This window comes from Rhincodon typus, chromosome 9, assembly GCF_021869965.1.
Source record: "Rhincodon typus isolate 14 chromosome 9, sRhiTyp1.1, whole genome shotgun sequence".
Classification (NCBI taxonomy): Eukaryota; Metazoa; Chordata; class Chondrichthyes; order Orectolobiformes; family Rhincodontidae; genus Rhincodon; species Rhincodon typus.
The window spans coordinates 13,389,868-13,408,543 of NC_063340.1; the positions used below are offsets into that span (position 1 = coordinate 13,389,868).

The window sequence follows — 18,676 nt, forward strand, 5'->3', positions numbered from 1 at the left end:
TTTCTGATGAAGGGTCGAGGCCCAAAACGTCAGCCTTTCTGCTCCTATGATGCTGCTTGGCCTGCTGTGTTCATCCAGCTCTGCACCTTGTTGTCTTGAATTCCTGTTGAAATGTGTTGCCAACTCTAATTAGAGAAATTCCCTGGGTAAAATTTTTTGTTAATTCCTTTTGTCTGCTTATTCAATGACTGTCGCAGTCATCCGATAGTAATTGCAAGATAGCAGAATATAGGTGACATTTATTTGTTTCCTGAGCATCCGTGTCTAGATGGAAAATTTTGTGGCTTCAAATACTGATGATTGTTGGTAGCCTCTCCTTGCATTACATTCATTTTGTTGCACTGGAGCTTTATATTAGTTATGCCAAATTAAACAACTGTTGCGCCATTTACTGCTTCTTTGGAAAATATTTCTGTCACTTTGCTTCCTCTGTCAGATCTTACCAGCAATCGTGCAGACAGTGAAATCTGCGCTTACGCCTTTGTGTTATAAAATGCATGTAAAAAGATTTTTTGGTACCTTGACATTTTGTCTGCTACGTTAGTTGTTTTTTTTTCATCTTATACTCCAGGAAATTTTTCAGTTAAAACAGCGTAGCTCACTCATGTTGGAATATAGCTGTGATTGAAGGAAATCAAGAAAAGCATTGCAAAATTATGGCATGAACACAATTTGTTTTAGAATCATCGAGACTGAGAGTGCATTTTATACTGCTGCTACTATTCTGAAGCTCCGGTATCAAACAATATCTCATTCATATTGTCTTGATCAGATTGGATTTCTTCCACCCACGAGAAAGTTTACAGATTTGCGGAGTTCTTTTCCCAGCAATTAAACTTTTAAATGCACTGAGAGTACAAATACGAGTCTTTGGAGTTTCTAAGCAATTTTTATTGGAAAGGCTTATCACATCTGACTGAGTATTCATGAAGCTAGTTTAACATTGCAGTGAAAGTTTGCTCCTTGTAGAGTCAAGCTCAGGCAGTGTGGCACAAACTCCTTTAAGGGATTTCTGAATTCTCTTTCAGATTAAGAAAGTTACATACAGCTATTAAACACGTCAACTTAAATATGTTCTTCAAGTTCTGACCAGGTACTCAAGAAGCAGTCTCTGGCTATACATTCATTCTAGAGTGGAGGCTGCCGTAGTACCACAAGGTCAGAAATCACAGAAATCTTCTTCATTGTGGTATTGTGGTACTATGATGTGGAGGGGCCGGTGCTGGACCAGGGTGGACAAAGTCAGAAATCTCACAACACCAGGTTATAGTCCAACAGGTTTATTTGAAAACACAAGCTTTCAGAGTCTTACTCCTCATTCAGGTGTTAGTGAGAGAGGTAGTATCAGACACAGAATTTATAAGTAAAAGATCAAAGGAACACACCAATGATGAGGATGTATTAAACAAACCTGAGAGAGAGACACAAACTCATCAATCTATGCGGTGAATGTGTATTTGCAGATGCATTCTATTTTGTTCAAAAAGCACAATTTATAGATAGTCAGTCAATGTGGCATTTTATAAATTCCTACTTTAGAAATAAAACCAATCTGACTCCAAAACAAAACACAAACAGATTCTAACAAGGCCTCATACCTAATATGCATTGTCTGACCTAAGATGTCACCTCTTTACACTGATAAAACCTTTAGTTTTCTCAGGACAGTGACTTCAAAGGAATTCTGGTATTAATCAATTAAAACCTTCTAACTGATTAAAGATTTAACAGCATCATAGGTTTGTTTAATACATCCTCTTCAGTGGTGTGACCCTTTGATCTTTTGCTTGTAAATTCTGTGTCTGATACTACCTGTCCCTCTAACACCTGAAGGAGGAGAAAGACTCTGAAAGCTTGTGTTTTCAAATAAACCTGTTGGACTATAACCTGGTGTTGTGTGATTTCTGACTTTGTCCAGCACCGGCACCTCCATATCATAGTACCAAAATACCGCAAAGAAGAATTTTCATTAGTGAATGGCAATATAAAATGCAAAGTAAAAGGTTTTTCGATTGCACTGGTGAAAAAAAATTAGTATGAGCTGGTAAAGGAAGTACATGAAAATATTATGAAAAATAGCAAGGACAATACTTGGAGGTTTTTTGCAGGTATATTCAGAGAAAGAGGATGGCTAAGAGGTAAGTGGGCCCCTTAAAGACAAAAGCAAGTGACACTGTATTTTAAAGTTAGGGCAGTAGGATAAAGTGGTGGAGAAATGTACAAGTACACTTTAAGGAGGGGTTTAAACTTTACTCTAAACCAAAAGGCATTAGAAAAATTAAAAATACTATCCAGTGATTTAGCATCTAGCACCTTTAGCATTATTAGTCTCAAGGTATTTCACAGGACCGTTATAAAACAAAATGTGACACCAAGCCCCACAAGATATGATATTATCTCGGATGGCCGAAAGCTAAATAAGCGGGATAGGTTTTAAGGAGTGCCTTAAAGGAAGAAAGTAGACAGGCAGAAAGGTTTGGAGATGAAATCCCATAGTGGGTGATTTAAATTCGGAAGAGACCAGAAAAAAATGAATTTAGATATCCCAATGTTGAAACTGGAGGAGATTACAGACAGATACAGGCAAGACCAGGGAGGAATTTGAAAACAAGGATAAGAACGTTAAAATCAAGGCGTACTTGCCTTGGGACCAGTTTAGGTTAGTGAACATGAGTGATACACAATCCGAGTAGGACACAAGCAAATAGTGTTTTCGTTTCCTTCAAGTTTGCAAAGGGTGAGTGGAGACCAAGCAAGCGTACATTGGAGAGCCAAGTCCACAGAGAATAAAGGGAATAAAATTCTCTCTATCTAATGGATGCCATCCTAGGCTATTAAAAGAAGTAGGAAAGGAAATTCTAATGCTTCAGTCATGCCTTTCAAAACTCCAATTCAAGAATTGCCCACTTTTGATTGGGAAATTGCTTGTCACTAGGCTACAACTAAGATAAAAGAAATAGATGAAAATGTATGCCTATTAATTTTGCATCAGGTGTGGACATGTTATTAGAATCTGTTTTTAGAGTGGAAAGTCTGAATACTTGGGTAAATATGAATGAAACATAAAGAGCCAGCATGGATTTGAATGGGTAAGCCATGTCAAACAAACCTAACAATCTTTTTTGAAAGGTAACTAATGTAGTAAATAAATGAGTGTTTATGAACATTATCTTGAAAATATTTGGAAAGGTTCCACGTGAGGGACTAGACAAAATTGAGACCAGGAGGAAGATAGGAAATGGGTTGGGAGATTTCAAACAGAGGGATAATTCCTATATGCTCCCGACTGACAGGCTGTGCTTATTGTGTTCCCTGAGGATCAGTATTGGGATCTCAGTTTTTCAGGATATTTATAAATGACTTGAATAAAGGAACAGGGAGCCATATATCCAAATTTGCTGATGACACCAATTTAATTGGTGCTGAAAGAGTATAGATGGAATTTGAAAGGTGTAAAAGGATTCAGTTGCTTATGTTAATAGAGAAAACAGTGGCAAATGGTATTGAAAGCAGAAATATGTGATGTCTTTCATTTTACACCGAAGAAAGGTAGATCAGATTATTTACCAAATGGCATGAAGCTAGGACAGACATTTAGAGCTTCAAGGACAGAAATCATTACGAGGTAGCCACAAAATTTATTCAAAAGGCTAATGGAAGTGACTGAATGCAAAATGCTAGGAAAGCTGTTGTTATGCAGAGTACTGCACTCAGTTTTGGGCACTGCATATCAGGAAGGATAGATGAGCTTTGAATGTAGCATTGATTGATCAGAATGATGCTTGGAAGAAGGGATTAAATTATGAGAACAGATTTCATTGACTGGGATTGCATTCACTTGAGTATAGAAGATTAAAGGAATATCTAATTGAGATATTTAAGATGATTAAAGGAATTGATACTATTGATAGAAATTATTTTCTCTGGGGGAAATCCAGAAAAAGTGGACGTCAAATTAGAGCCAAGCTGTTGGGTGTTGTCACACATCAAATAAGATGGAAGCAAGAATAACTGCAGATCATATGTTCTATTGAGCATGCTCTATCACTCAGCACAATCATGGTTGAACTTGAGCATCAATCCTGCCCAGTGTCCATATCCCTCAATTTCCCTGAAAGACTAAAAGTGCATCAATCCCAGCCTTAAATATATTAAACGATTGTGCGTCATTCATTCACCACCATTTGTTCATATGCATCATATTAGAAAACATTTCTTTATACACCTGGTACTTAAAATCTGGAATATCGCACCCCAAAATACTATTGAGGCTAGATCATTGAAATGAAAATTTAAAAACTTGGATTTAAAAACATGAGGGTTGATAGTTGTTGTAGTAAGGCAGGCAGATGAAGTTAAAATGCAATATACCACTGGATTAGATCATGACTGAATAGGGTTGAGTGGGGGTGTTGAGGGGATGTTGAATGACCAGATCCTGATCCCAGGAAATTACCATTAATCTTTTTGGTTAATTATAATATGATCCTGCTGGTCCCTTTTCATGTAAATTCCCACAATTTTAATGAGACCGCAGGGACATATTAAGATTGTAGGAATGTGAGAAAGATTCAGGCAGAATTTGGAGTACTGAAGCTGGAATAATGCTACTATGTTGAGCTTTAGGATTAGCATCTAAGACAGCAATGGATTCTAGTCATCACTTCCAAAATGAACTGTTCTGAAAATTAGTAAAAATAGTGGTTCCTTTGAGGAATGCAGGCAGAGCTAAGTCTACGGCACCATGGATGGCTTAGCTGAACAAGCAGAGGAGGAAGAATGGAAGAGAAGTATTCTTACTATTGAATACTGAGAAGAACAGATGGGCACTTCTGCACCTCCAAATGTGACTCCAAGATGGCATGTTGCATTTTTAGTGCAAAGGTCAAGGATCTCACGGAGCTGCTGAATAAGCTGAGAGAGTGAACAAGCAGAGGTTGAGGGAGAATGAGAAAGATGAATGAGGCCCTGAAGATGAGGCTTAGATGGCTAAGAGAGAGGTCGAAACGGCACAGTGGCTCAGTGGTTAGCACTGCTGTTTCACTGCGTCGGGGACCCGGGTTCGATTCCACCATTGGGCGACTGTGTGTGGAGTTTGGACATTCTCCCAGTGTCTGCATGGGTTTCCTCCGGGTGCTCCAGTTTCCTCCAACAGTCCAAAGATATGCAGGCTAGGTGGATTGGCCATGCTAAACTGCCTGTGGTGTTCAGGGATGTGGAGATTAGGTGGGTTATAGGGGGATGTGTTGGTAAGGACTTGTTGGGCCGAAGGGCCAGTTTCCACACTATAGAGATTCTGTGAAACCTTTTAAAATCTACCACTTTGAGTATTTGGTCACTTGTAATAATGCCTCCTTATGTGAGTTGGTATGAACCTTTACTAATGGTCGTGATGCCTACTCTACCTGCCATAAAAGTTTCAGACATGTCAGGGGTGAGCCCTAAGGCAGCCAGAAGGCTTCCCACTGGATCTTAAGTGCCCGCACCCCACCTTCAAACCTGCTGGTGAGCAATTCTAATGTGCAGCCTTAGTCTTTGGAGATACAACAATTAGTTATCGTTCATAAATTCCTTGCTTTGAATAGTAGGACAAATGGCTGGAAGGGAGTTACTGATTGGACAGCAGTGGCTGTACTGGGGATTTGGGTAACAATGATGCATTGTCATCTTTGCATTTGAACATACTGAGAGAGTGAAGGACAAGAAGACAATTCAAGTGCTGGAAGAGGGTCAAGGTGAGGGGTAAAGCGAATGGCAGATATAAGTGTGTGTGTATGTATGTATGGATTAAGATATGAAGATGACTGGAGGAACCTTCCTGCCTCCTCCTGACTCTCAAACAATTTTGGTAATGTTTCTTGTCAGAAATCAGATTATCCCTGCCATCCTTTCACTGCTGGGAGCCTAATTTAAATATGCTAATAACAACACAAATTTGGCCTTTATAAAAGCAGTAACAGGTAATTGTGCAGTAGGTTCAGCCATAACACATACATTTGATGGTTTAAAACTCTTGCTATCATGTATATGATAGATTTCAACAACCATTATTAATGTACTAGTATGACCTATAGGTAGATTATATATAGAATGAATTAGCTTAATGAGACAATTGGTCCTTTCCTGGCTTCTGTTTGCTTTTGTACATTTTCACAGAACACAAATCTGATGAATGTTAGAAGTTGTACATGTTGCAGTCAGCAATTAACTTAACTCACTTGATGTGAGTATTGAACTACATATAGTGTCATAACTGTACAAATGCCTAATGTGTTTCAGGTCCCATTTTTTGGTCCTCTTTTTGATGGAGCCATTGTGAATGAAAAACTTCTGCCAAGTCTTGTTCGTGCCACAGGCATCAATGCCAGTCGAGCTGTGAAGTCACTTATACCCCTCTACCAGAGCTTGTATCCTTTTCTTCCAATACAGTACGGCCTTGATGAAAATTTTGTTTTATTTCCATAAACTAACTTAGTTCACTTTTCTGATAAGTAATGACGTGTTCCTTTTGGAATGACAGCCATTGATGTGGTGCTCACTCATTCTTTATTGTGCTTTGGGTGGCCAAATTGGACTTAAATCATTTTATCATTTGGACATCACAATTCTCATTGATTTTGACATCATCTTCTTGAACATTTAAATCTTAAATGTCGAGATACCATTGTCATAATCTATTGTATTGTTCAGTGTTTTGTGGATAGTTCATTTTTTTGGCAATGATAAAGCAATGCTCTTTATATTACAACATTGGCAGAGAGAATGTTTTCTCGGTATTGTGTTTTGTCTTTGTCTGTCTGTAGTCTTTTGATATGGTAGGCAATGGCTTGATATATAATTTTTTCGTCATTCATGGGACGTGAATATTGCTGGCTAGACCAGCATTTTAATGCCCATATATTCTTAGTATCCAAATGTTACAATCAAGTTTTAAAATGTGTTATAACCATTTCAATCCACAAACCTGTTGTTTGGAAGCTCCAGTTATCCGGAATTTTGTGAGCAGACTCTAGATGACATCAGCGACGTTTTAATGCGGAATGTCAGGACAGAAACATGGAAGATACAGGATTTAGATAAGTAAAACAATTTTTGTTTCCGCTTTGTAAGGTTTTGATCACCATTTTATGCCTCAGGTAATACTTATTTCTGTGGTGTTTTCTAGTTTGCAGACTTGTGGTTAGACATTAGTGTTGTGATCCCAGGGGATAGTATTACTGGACAGTTCAGATCCTCGAGAAACCCAGCTTGATATATGATTTTTTTTTAAAAATTGGTGAATGTATTAGTCAGTCACTGAAGCATAGTCACATGATACCACAGGGTTTCTTTAACATCTGAATAGAAAACAAAAAACTCTTCAGAAAAAAAAACAGTTTAGCAAATCATAAATCAGCCAGCAAAACCAAGTTTCAACCTCTTGGCTACAACATCCAGTTATTGCAATTGAAATACAAAGTAGTTTTTCCCTCTATAGAAAATATTTAAGTTCTACTTAACAAGCTTGCCACAGTTTCTGTCCTGTGAACAGTGAAGTTCCGTAGAATTCGCGGTGTTACAGCATAGAAGGAGTCTATTCAGTCCATCATATTGACACTAGCTATAAACCAAGCATTGTGATTTATGCCTTTCTCTTGCCTTTTCCCCATGTCCTTGCACATTCTTTCGATTTCAAATAATTTCTAATGTCCTCTTGAATGCCTCAATTGAGCTTGCCTCCAACACAAATCCAGGCAGTGCATTCCAGACACCCAGACCACTCACATTGTATTTCCTACCTGATAACTGTCTATAGACACTTATTTTAATTTCGATATCTTTTTCATCTAAGGAGCTCCAGATTTGTTTGAGATCCTTTTTCCTTTTGAAGGAATATACCTTGACTGTACCCAAAGCTTCCCTTCTATGAAGATAGCCTATGATTCCACCACAGTTTTTTTCCCTCCGATCTTTTGCTCCAGTTTATCTGGCCTAGCTTTTTGAGCCCCATTGAAGTCAGCTCTCATGTTAGTTATTCTTACTCTGGGTTGCCTATTGTCCTTTTCTATCATCATCATCCTAGCTCTGGCAGTACAATGAACACTGTTTCCTAAATGTTTCCATTGATACTTGATCTGCTTTGCCCACCTACTTCCAAGAACCAGGTCCAATAGTGCATCCTTTCATGTTAGACCAGTCACACACTGCTGCAGAAAATTTTCCTGAACATAATCTAGGAACTCTTAAAAAAAATAATCTAGAAATACTCACCAAACTGAAATCTTAGACTTTCTCAGTTTTGATAATCGGCAGATTTCTAACCAAACAGACTTGGTCTGGAAGTTGCAAAAAGTAAAACTTTCTACTGAGGTAACTATGTCTTCCCTGATCCACTCTAAAACATCTCGTTTCCAGGCGAGAGTCTATGCTATATTCTGACCCTGGTCAGGGCTCCTCCAAACTGCCCTAAAAACTTTGTCTCTGTGCTTTGTAAGCTAAAATCAATCCTGAACATTGGTTCAAAGCCTTTAATGTGTACTCTACCTGACATAAACCACCAGAGTACAGTTTTCCATCAATGTTCTTGGAACTCGATCACCTGTTCTCTGATGCATACCAGGTGAGGCCACTATTCTTAAGAACAGTCTGACCTATGTCCTTTTCTTTAAAAACACTTCAAAGAAGTATTTTGAAATCCAAACTTTAGGAATGATGTATATAAATTTCACATTACTCAAGGCAGATGTCATTCAATAATCTAGAACATTTCTGAAAGACTTTGTTACCTCTCCAGTTCAGAACGTTTGGGCCAATATATCTAATCAACCCCCCATGGTGGCTTAGTGGTTAGCACTGCTGCCTCACAGTGCCAGAGACCTGGGTTCGAATCCACCTTCAGGTGACTCTGTGGAGTTTGCACGTTCTCCCCATGCCTGCGTGGGTTTCTGCCGCGTGCCACGGTTTCCTCCCACAGTCCAAAGATGTGGACTCTGGTGGATTGGCCATGCTAAGTTACTCATAGTGTTCAGGGATGTGTAGGTTAGGTGCTTTTGCCATGGGAGATGTAGGGTTACACAGATGAGGTGGGGGATGTGTCTGGGTGGGATGCACTTGGGAGGGTCAGCGTGGACTCGTTGGGCCAAATGGCCTTTTTCCACCCTGTAGGGATTCTGTGATTCTATGAATATGTCATCCCACAGGGGTAGAACAATAATAAAGGTACTAATTTCACTGCAGATGTTTTGCCGGAATGAAGATGAGGGGAGCCTGATAACAAAGTTATCCTGCTTGGAGGGATTATAGAGGTTAGGATACGGATCATATGTAAATGTCGGTGTGTTCGCTGAACTGGGAAGTTTGATAGCAGACGTTTCGTCCCCTTATTAGGTGACACCCTCGGTGCTGTGGAGCCTCCTGTGAAGCACACTGAGGATGTCACCTAGTAAGGGGACGAAACATCTGCTATCAAATCTCCCAGTTCAGTGAACCCATCAACATTTTCAACCAGCACCTCAGCTACAAACCTTCACTCAAACCCTGAAGAGGGATCATTTGGTTGGGTTCAGTATCAGGAGGGAGAGAATGGCATGAGTAAAGTGGGGGAAGCAGCATGAGCGATGTTGAGTTAGACAGCATGGGTGAAGGGGGATTTAGCATGGAAGGTATACAATAGACATGAGAGGGATGAGGATTGGCATGGGCAGAAGGAATGGAATGGGAATCGTGCAAGAGGGATGAAAGGAATGGGATGGATATAGCACAGAAAAGACGGAATGACATGAGATGATAATTTAATGAAATACTGTTGCAGTTGGGTTACTAATTTCACTGCAAATGTTCTACAAGTTGCTGCTAGTATAATTTTGGAAGCTACTTCTAATGTTGCAGGGCTTGCATTTGATAGCTTGCAATCTTTCCTAAATTGAGTAAAAATTGTAATGAAAATGAGGTGAATGGCTGAAACTGAAAATATGTTTGAAATTATTAATGTCTATTTATGATAGCTTGTAATGTGTATTAAACAAGCAGAATGCTGGAGAAAGTCAGTAGATCGAGCAGCATCTGTGAATTTACTTCAGAACAAAAGAAGTCATACCAGACTGGAAAAATTATCTCTGTTTCTGTCTCCACAAATGATTTAGAATTACGTTTTATTGTTGCGTGTACTCAAGTACAAGGATACAGGAGTGCAGTGAAAAGTGTATAAAGTCCCCATTCCTGGCGCCATCTTAGGTACAAAGATACTTAGGTACAAGATCTTAGAAAGTAGAAAAATAAAGAAATAAGATAAAAGTTCAAAATTACAGTTCTTCTTAGTATAAAGTAGGAACTAAAGTCAAAAGTTCAACAGTACAGTCATGGTCCATTTAGCCATGGGCCTGCAGTTGCTCCACACTGAGCTTTCCCTACAAGGGTCCACACTCCCCACAAGGGCTTGATGTCCCTCCCCCCTCCATGCTGGGCTCGATTGCTGTCTTTCTGTTTGCCACGCTGGGCTCGATTTCCTCCATGATGCTGTCACCGCCAACTGATAAGAGTCCCACGTCTCATCACAGACTGCCGCCTGGTCTCACCAGCTGCCTCGCCGGTGACCATTCAGGAGGTCAATGATGCTGCAATGCTGGCAAGTGCTAGAGTCCCACCCAGCACACCAGCCACCTCTTTGCCAAGCAGCAAGGTCCCACTCCAGGCCCCAGCTGCTGCCATGCTCTGGACCTGATCTCTCTTCAAAAGGTAAGTTGAAAAAAACTCAAAACAAGAGAGGAAATAAAAGAGAAAATAAGAAAAACAGATGGACTGGACGAGTCCTGTGCTCAGCCCAGATGCTGCCTACTCTGCTGCCATCTTGAAATGAAAATGCTGTCCGATCTGCTGAATTTCTTCAGCATTCTTTGTGATAGTTTCAGATTTTCAGGATCTGCATATTTTGCTTTTATATTATTGTAATGTGTATTCCTGGGTTTGACTGAAATTCAGTTCCTTGATAATGAATTAGTTATCAAATTGAAGTTGTTAATAGAATAATACAGGCCATTTTAACACCATTTCAGTAGTAGAGATACTCTTGAACATCTACTTTATTTTCTGTGATGCAATGAATTATATGAAGGAGCAACATGCTTCACAGACCTTGAATATCAAACAAATCCTAAGGAAGAAATTGAGCACAGACAATTAAATAACCTCCGAGGACATTTTTTGGCATGTTGCATTACTTGTTGATGCAGTGGAGTTGAATTTTAAAAATCCATACAGTAAATCTTGCCGTTTTCATAATATGTCTGTGAACAAAACACTCCCTCATTCTGACAGCTTTTATTGCTCGACTGTAAACTCCGATTACATCTGCACTTGACAGTCAGATTAAGGAGAATTTAATCAGCAGAGAAGATTAATTTGCATCTCAATTGGAGAGAGGTAGGAGGAAAAAGATTGCACTCTGCAGCCAGCAGGTTGCAAAAGAAATCTGATAAGGCACAATGCCTACTAGCACTGAATGCTCCAGCTGAGTAGAGGACAATATCAGAGGATATGTTGCCACAGCAACCTAAAGGTTCGTTGCTCTTTGTTTAGCCTTGGGTGTGCATTGCAGTCATTTGGTCAAAAAGACAGTGTCTACCATTGTTAAAATTATAGAGAATTAGATCTGTTTTTGTTTTTAATCAAGCATGACTCCAAAAGGTTGCATTTATAAAACGCATTAGGTGGATGGTGCAGATTTAAGTTTACAGTAGCCAAATCAATTTGACAAATATGTATTAAATATTATTTTCTTGTAAAAGTAATTCCAATGTTATGCCCGTTCAATAGCTCACAGTGCAGATAAGTCTGCATAAATTAATTCCTACATGTTGAATTTTCATTCTTTGAGCTCCTGTGTAATCATAACAAAAGTAATATGAAGTAGATGCTTTGGAAAGGATTTTGTTTGTTCAATTGCAATGAGCATATTAAGGAAAATCGTCCTGACTAATCCATTATAATAATATGCACCACAATGCTTTTGGGTCAAGTAGACGATACATCTTTCTGCCTGGAACTTGTTGCGGTAAAGTGTAAATACCCTGTTACATTGAATTACACAAAAGATAAAGCTTAATATTGAATGTATTTGAATGCATATATCCCAATGATTTTTTTTTAAATTTAAGTTGTGAAGAACCGAGATGATTTTCTCGTTTTGCAGCTCTTTAAATTTGGAAACTTTTAATAGGCCTGTTTGTGTATGTGTGCATTTGTGTCTTTCAAAAATGGACATTTTTAATTGGCTATTCATTGATATTTATACTGGAACTGGATCATGTAGCTACTTATGCAAGATAGTGTTTTCAGCTGTAAATTTCGCGTACAATCCGAATCCCATTGAGGTGCAGTCAACCATTTTAGACTGACCTATTTGCATTTGTGGTCATCTAAAAGCACACAAAACCTTTAGAAAAATCTTACCTGTTGGGTTTATAATGTTAACAGTGAAAATAGTAGATATATTCTCCCACTGATAAGTTGCATTTACAAGAAAAATTAAAACTGGTTGTTTACAACTGCTGCTGTCTCCAGGAAAAGTTTGCATTTCTAAAATTGGTAATTTTGCAGTGGGGAGAAACATTTCAATTTATTGGTAATTCAAAACACTAGTTTGAGTAGTGACTTTGCTTTTATTCGGCATTGAGTGCTATTTAATTCAGTATTTTGTGAATTAAAATGAATGGAATTATATTGAATCTACTTAGTATGGAGGACTTACTTAGAAAAGGAAATATTCTGTTTACAATAGGTTTGATCTAAATGGATAATTAAATTTGTAAAATATTTCAGAAGTTTAAAGCATTCAATGAAGTTTCCTGCAAAAAATCCTGTTCTGGCCAACACTTCATTTAAGGCACGATTTTCTTGTCTGAAATGTGACATCTGGCATTGTTCTTTCACTTGTTTTATTTTGTTGTATAACACAGTTTGCTAATTAACAAAAACCATATTAAAAAGATAAACAAGTGCTAAGTCATTCAAATTATTGGTAGTTGGTAAATTGATTATTTACAAAAACTTAACAGTCACAATCTGTTCACCTACTTTGTATGTAAATTATTAAAATGAAAACATCTGTTTTTCATTCCATATTTATCTGATCTGTTTATATTTCACTTGTTAAAATTTTGTGTGTTCTTCCTCCTACCTCAATATAAAGTTCAAAATTAGAATGAAGCTGGTGTAGGGGTGATAGCATTTGGAAATTTCTGCTACAGGTCCCACAGCAGACACAAGTGCAACCACATGCTGTCACAGTCTGCTGCGCGGCATTTATTGTACACTGCCATCCAAAAGCAAGGTCCATCAGGGAATGCACCTCCTTTTGTTCCTGAACCAAAGGATTGAGGTTGGATCCCCAGTGGCAAACTCAAGCATCTGAGCTATTATCATAGAAAAGCAGGTGCGACACTTGGCATTGACCATCAGGAAGCATGGAATTCTGCAGCCAGTTCTACAGAAAAAGTAGAATACAAATACTGTTTCCATATGAATAATCATTTCCTATTAACTGAATAATTTACTTGCCATTAATTTGCATATACTATTTGCTGTGTGCATTTAATGTTAAATGTCCTACATTGAAAACACATTTTTGTTACCGGGAATTTAGAGTATTACAACACCCCACAGCAAATAAAAATCACCGTGCACGTACAGGAATGGTTGCAAGGGTACTTATTTATATAAACGATGACAGGGAAATATACAAGAAGAAAGAACTCATTAAATCTGTTATGCTGGTGTGAAAAGTACTGAATGAGGTGCTGCAGTACTGTGATGGACCAAATGTTGTCTAGCCATGGAAAAAGACAGACTGATTCACACATTTGAGTGAGATAAGCTGTTGGGCTAAATGTCAGAACCCTTTACACATATAAGGTGAGAAGGCATCAGATTAATCACCATTAATTGGTCACTGTTGTCCCACTGCAAGCCAGTAAGCAAAACCAAAGCACTGAAGGATGGACAATAGATTACCTACCCCCTCTGCAGCAGGAAGTCTATATAAGGAAAGTAATGGACTGGATTTTCAGTTTGTATTCACTGAACTAATTGAATTTGGAATTCTATTCATAATTTTAGTGAAATTGTCTGTTATAATCATACCACTTTTCAGAACATTTTTTCATTTTGTAATATGTTTATTTAATTTGATATTTACTGAAACATACAGAATTTGAATCATTTAAGGAAAGCTTCTCCAAATATTTTCTCTTGCTATTGAAAAATGATCTTGTACATTTTCTCTGCAAATTGTAAATGTAAGAACATTAGAAATAAGAACAAGAAGTAAGCCAGCCGGCCCTTCAATCTGCCCTGCTATTTGATGACAGGCAGATCTTCTGTTTCAACATCATTTTCCTGTACTAATCCCCATTTTTTAAAAAACAATGCATAATTTGCTCTCCATATCCCAGTGAATAGAAACAATGTGAATTTATTTCCTATTAATTGTCATGTTCAATAAAAGAATTGAGGATATCCAAAGGACGAGCCAACCTGGGAAGTGAGATGGTCAGGTAATGGATATGATTAAGATTGAACAATATTTAGGGCTGGTAGGGTCTGATTTTAGCCTATTGATTTTTGACTATCTTAAGTACGTGATGAGTCGTAGAATTCGAAAAAAGGGGCCCAAGCAAGCAAAGTAATAAGTATCTTTCTACTCATTTTTTTTTTCTTAGTACATAATGGGAGTAACCATTCATTGAATGCAACAAACCTTGTGTCTTATGTTCAAACCCATACTACTTGTAACTGTTGTAGATGCAAAAAATGACTGTGTTGATTTGTGTGTTTGAAATGTTAGTGAAGAAAACCACCTTCTGGTCAAAACTGATCAGTTCCATGAATTCAGAGAAATCCACGAACCTGTAGTGAAATACTAAGCGCCATGTTTATCTTGCAATAATTAAACCGTTCACAGAGTGAAATGGATAACCCACATGTCATGAAACATTTTCTCCTACTGAACCTAAAATGAAAGAGTTTAAATGCAGAAGCTGGCAGGTTGGAGTCATGTCCCTGATATGCTGTCTCTGGTTTTAACTTTTCTACTGTGACCAAACCCATATGTTCTTGCAGGCTAAAATTAAACTCCTGGTGTCTAAAACACAATAATGACGACCATACTTAACAGTTATGCACTTTTTGTTGTGGGCATGTTTTTACAGGTTTTTTTATTAACCTTGCTTAATTAATCTACCAAGCCAATTGAAATGTCAACATTTTAAATTTCTTTAAATATTGGATTGGATATTGAGGTTGGTTGGCTCACCGAGCTGGTTTGTTGTTCCGCAGACGTTTCGTTACTGTGCTGGGTAACAGCCTCTGATGAAGCGTCAGTGTGTTTTCCCGCCTGGTTTTTAAACTCTGGTGTCCATTGCGATGGATTGCCTCACTTCCGGGTTTCCTCTGTAGTGGAATGTATATGGGGTCGAGTTCAATGTGTTTGTTAATAGCCTGTTTCGTGGAGTGCCATGCTTCCAGGAATTTTCATGCTTGTCTCTGCCCAGCCTGTCCCAGGATCTTGGTGTTGTCCCAGTCGAAGTCGTGGTTCTCCTTGTCCATGTGGATTGAGATGAGTGAGTATTGGTCGTGTCTTTTTGTAGCCAGTTGGTGTTCGTGTACTCTTGTTGTTAGTTGGATTGGATAAGAATATCAACATTTGGTTGGTATTTACCCAATGGCCAAGTATTTCCTAAAAGATTTCAGTGCAATTGTGAAGTAAGAGTAAATGTTTACCTTTGTTACTCCAGTTTTACTCTCAAATTCCAGCCCATGATGATGTATAAATATGTGCAATTGTTTATGGTGTTCACCTTAGTGATATGAAGAGGGACTTAATAAAAACAGGTAGCTGGTTATGTTCTTATTTTCATCAGGCCGTGAAATTTTACACTGATTTCCACTTATATGCTGGCTATTACATTTGGACGTATAATGATTAGTTTGTAAAGAAATTTTGGCACAATTTGCTGATGGCAGGATCAGCATGGAATCCAGTGTAAATTTCATTCAGTCAGACCAAAGAAATTTCATTCCTTAAGGCATCGTAATTCTGTAATGAGATGTTTTCCTGCTAATTTGAATTATTTTCAAATTTACAAATATGAAAGGGAATTTTAAAAGTATTACATTATTTACAGATAATGCTCTTTGTTGCTGTATGAATATAGAGATGTTTTTTTGTGAGTGAGTGAAGATGATATTAGCAGAAATAATTACATTCCAGGCACATTTACACAAAATGGTATGAATCTGATGAAATAGATACATGAAACCTTCTGCAGTTTAGGTGACATTACAACTCATTGGTGAAAGCAGAATAATCAGTTTTGACTAATAGTGTCATCCTTGGTCACTTCTGTTTGCTTGCCCAGTGAGAAGTCAAAGATTTAACTTGCTATGTACACGTACAATATCAGGCATTATAAAGCAATAATTACATGATGGCTTGTGGATTTTTTAGCCTGGAATTGGGGCAAGTCACACGTATCAGAGTACGCTCCACTGAGCACTCCAGCAACCAGCATTACTTTGATAAAAGTGGGCTGACCTTCGTTTTTGAAGTGCTGGTTTCCTGTCAGAGAGGATCAATAGTTTAGCAAGCTGCTTGTACTGCTTACCTCTGTTCTCATACTGAGTCCTATCTCCAGGCTGGAATCAATATCTTTAATCTGTTCTTCACTGTAATAAGTCACGCAAAACACAGTTTCTAGGTGGCAATATATGGGTTGATGGAAGCAGTTATTGCAGCTTTTGTGGATTTTTATCCTGTTACATATCTTTTTACCTAAGGCATTAATTATATTATAAATAAATATTTTGGCCATGTTACATTTATATTCCAAGCATTTGCTTGTGATCTCTAGTTCCCTTTAAACATTATTCACTTCCATTTGACACTTCCAAATAAATGAGAACAAGGATGATTCCACCAAAGCTTCAACATTAATCCTGCTCCATGATGATGATAGAAAGATCTGGCCACCATATTGGCACTTATAACAGTGAGAACTGGAATCCATTGAGCTGCACAGTACATTAGCGTGCAGCTCATCAAAGGAATTAATATTGACTTTTATTGTTGTGAAATATGCTTGTACTTGAAATAAACAAATTTGGGCCACTTCAACACAAAGAAGTTTGAAACTTACAGAATTGACCATTGTTCCTCATACAGTTTGTGAAATTACAACGCAGACCTGAAATCTAGGCTTGAGCTCTTTAAACTCTCTACTTTAACTTCTAAAACTATATAACCTTTTGTATCTGCCCAAATTTAATCCCTTATGTTCTGTCACTTGCCACATTGGTCTTCAATCCATTTGTGAGTAATTCTCTTGCAATTTCATGCTGAACCTCCTCCTGAGCACAGGAAAAGAACTTGGCATCTTTCAAGTCAATCACTACACAAAATGTGTCTTACAAAGCAGCACTTTGAACAGCTTCGCATATACTTTAAGTAATTTACCACTAACTTGATCCATCAGACATTCCAACCTTCATGAAATGCTGGATCTGACAGAATCTTTACGAATGAGTTAAGATGTCTTTTTACTAACAAAAGATTTCCCATCTGTTGGTAAAATATTGCAGAATAGTCCTAGACCCAAACATCTGCAGAGGTTTCATCAATTATTTTCATTCCATCATAAGTTCAGAATTGGAAATGTTTGCTATTGCTTGCTCGATGTTCAGTGGCATTCGCAATTCCTCAGACACTGAAGCACATTGTTCCAATATCTTGACAACGTAAAGATTTGAACTGTTAAGTCTCAAATGGTATTTTCATCATACAAGTGCCCATAAATGACCCTCTCCAACAAGAGAACATTTAACCACTTAACCTTGCTACTAACATCCGTTGTCAAGAAACTGAGCTGAATTAATATAAATGCTGTGGCTACAAGAGCAGGTCAGAGGCCAGTAAACTAACTCAACATGACTTGCCAGAGTACTTCCACCATCAACAAGGCGCAAGTCAGGATAAGATGCAATACTGTTCGTTTGCCTGGATGAATGCAACTTCAACAACACTCAAGAAACTTGACACCATCCAAGACAAAGTAAGTGCTTGATCAGTGGCCCATTCGCCAACTTAAGCATTTATTCAGTTCACCGCTAATGCACCATTACTGTGGTTTGTGCCATCTACTACAATGTGCTCTGTAGTGCATCTCATCAAGGCTCCTTTTGACAGCACCATCCAACTCTCAAACTGTATGGAAGGACGAGCGTGATAAATGTAGGGAACACCACAAGTTTCCCTCCAAGGCACACACCACCCTGACTTGGAACTATTTTGCCACTCCTTTGCTGTTGCAGGATAAACATCCTGGAGCTCTCGTCTCAGATGTACTACACATGTTCCCACAGCAAATGGACTGGTATGGTTCAAGAAGCCCGCACCATCTCAAGGGATGTTAAAAATGGCAACAGCCCATGAAAGAATAAAATATTAAGCAATGAAAGCAAAAACTTAAAAAACACCAAAACATGCTGGAGAAACTCAGCAGGTCTGGCAGCATCTGAGGTGAAGGAAGCACAGTTAACATTTCAAGTCTGTTAGGACTTCTTCAGAACCTATTGCACTGCTTGTCATTGGTCTCTAGAAACCTATTGATTTGTATCTTGAACATGCTCGATGATTGAGCTTCCACAG

General features: G+C 38.2%; 1 protein-coding gene across 1 annotated transcript in view; it reads left to right on the forward strand.

Moving 5' to 3' along the window:
* The window catches only part of LOC109931112 (Ral GTPase activating protein catalytic subunit alpha 2), a 313,895-nt gene that overhangs the window by 141,556 nt on the left and 153,663 nt on the right, over positions 1-18,676 (forward strand). Inside the window, exon 15 of the mRNA XM_048600914.1 lies at positions 6,280-6,407. Within this exon, the coding sequence (XP_048456871.1) occupies positions 6,280-6,407 (128 nt within the window). The remainder of the gene's footprint in view (positions 1-6,279; positions 6,408-18,676) is intronic.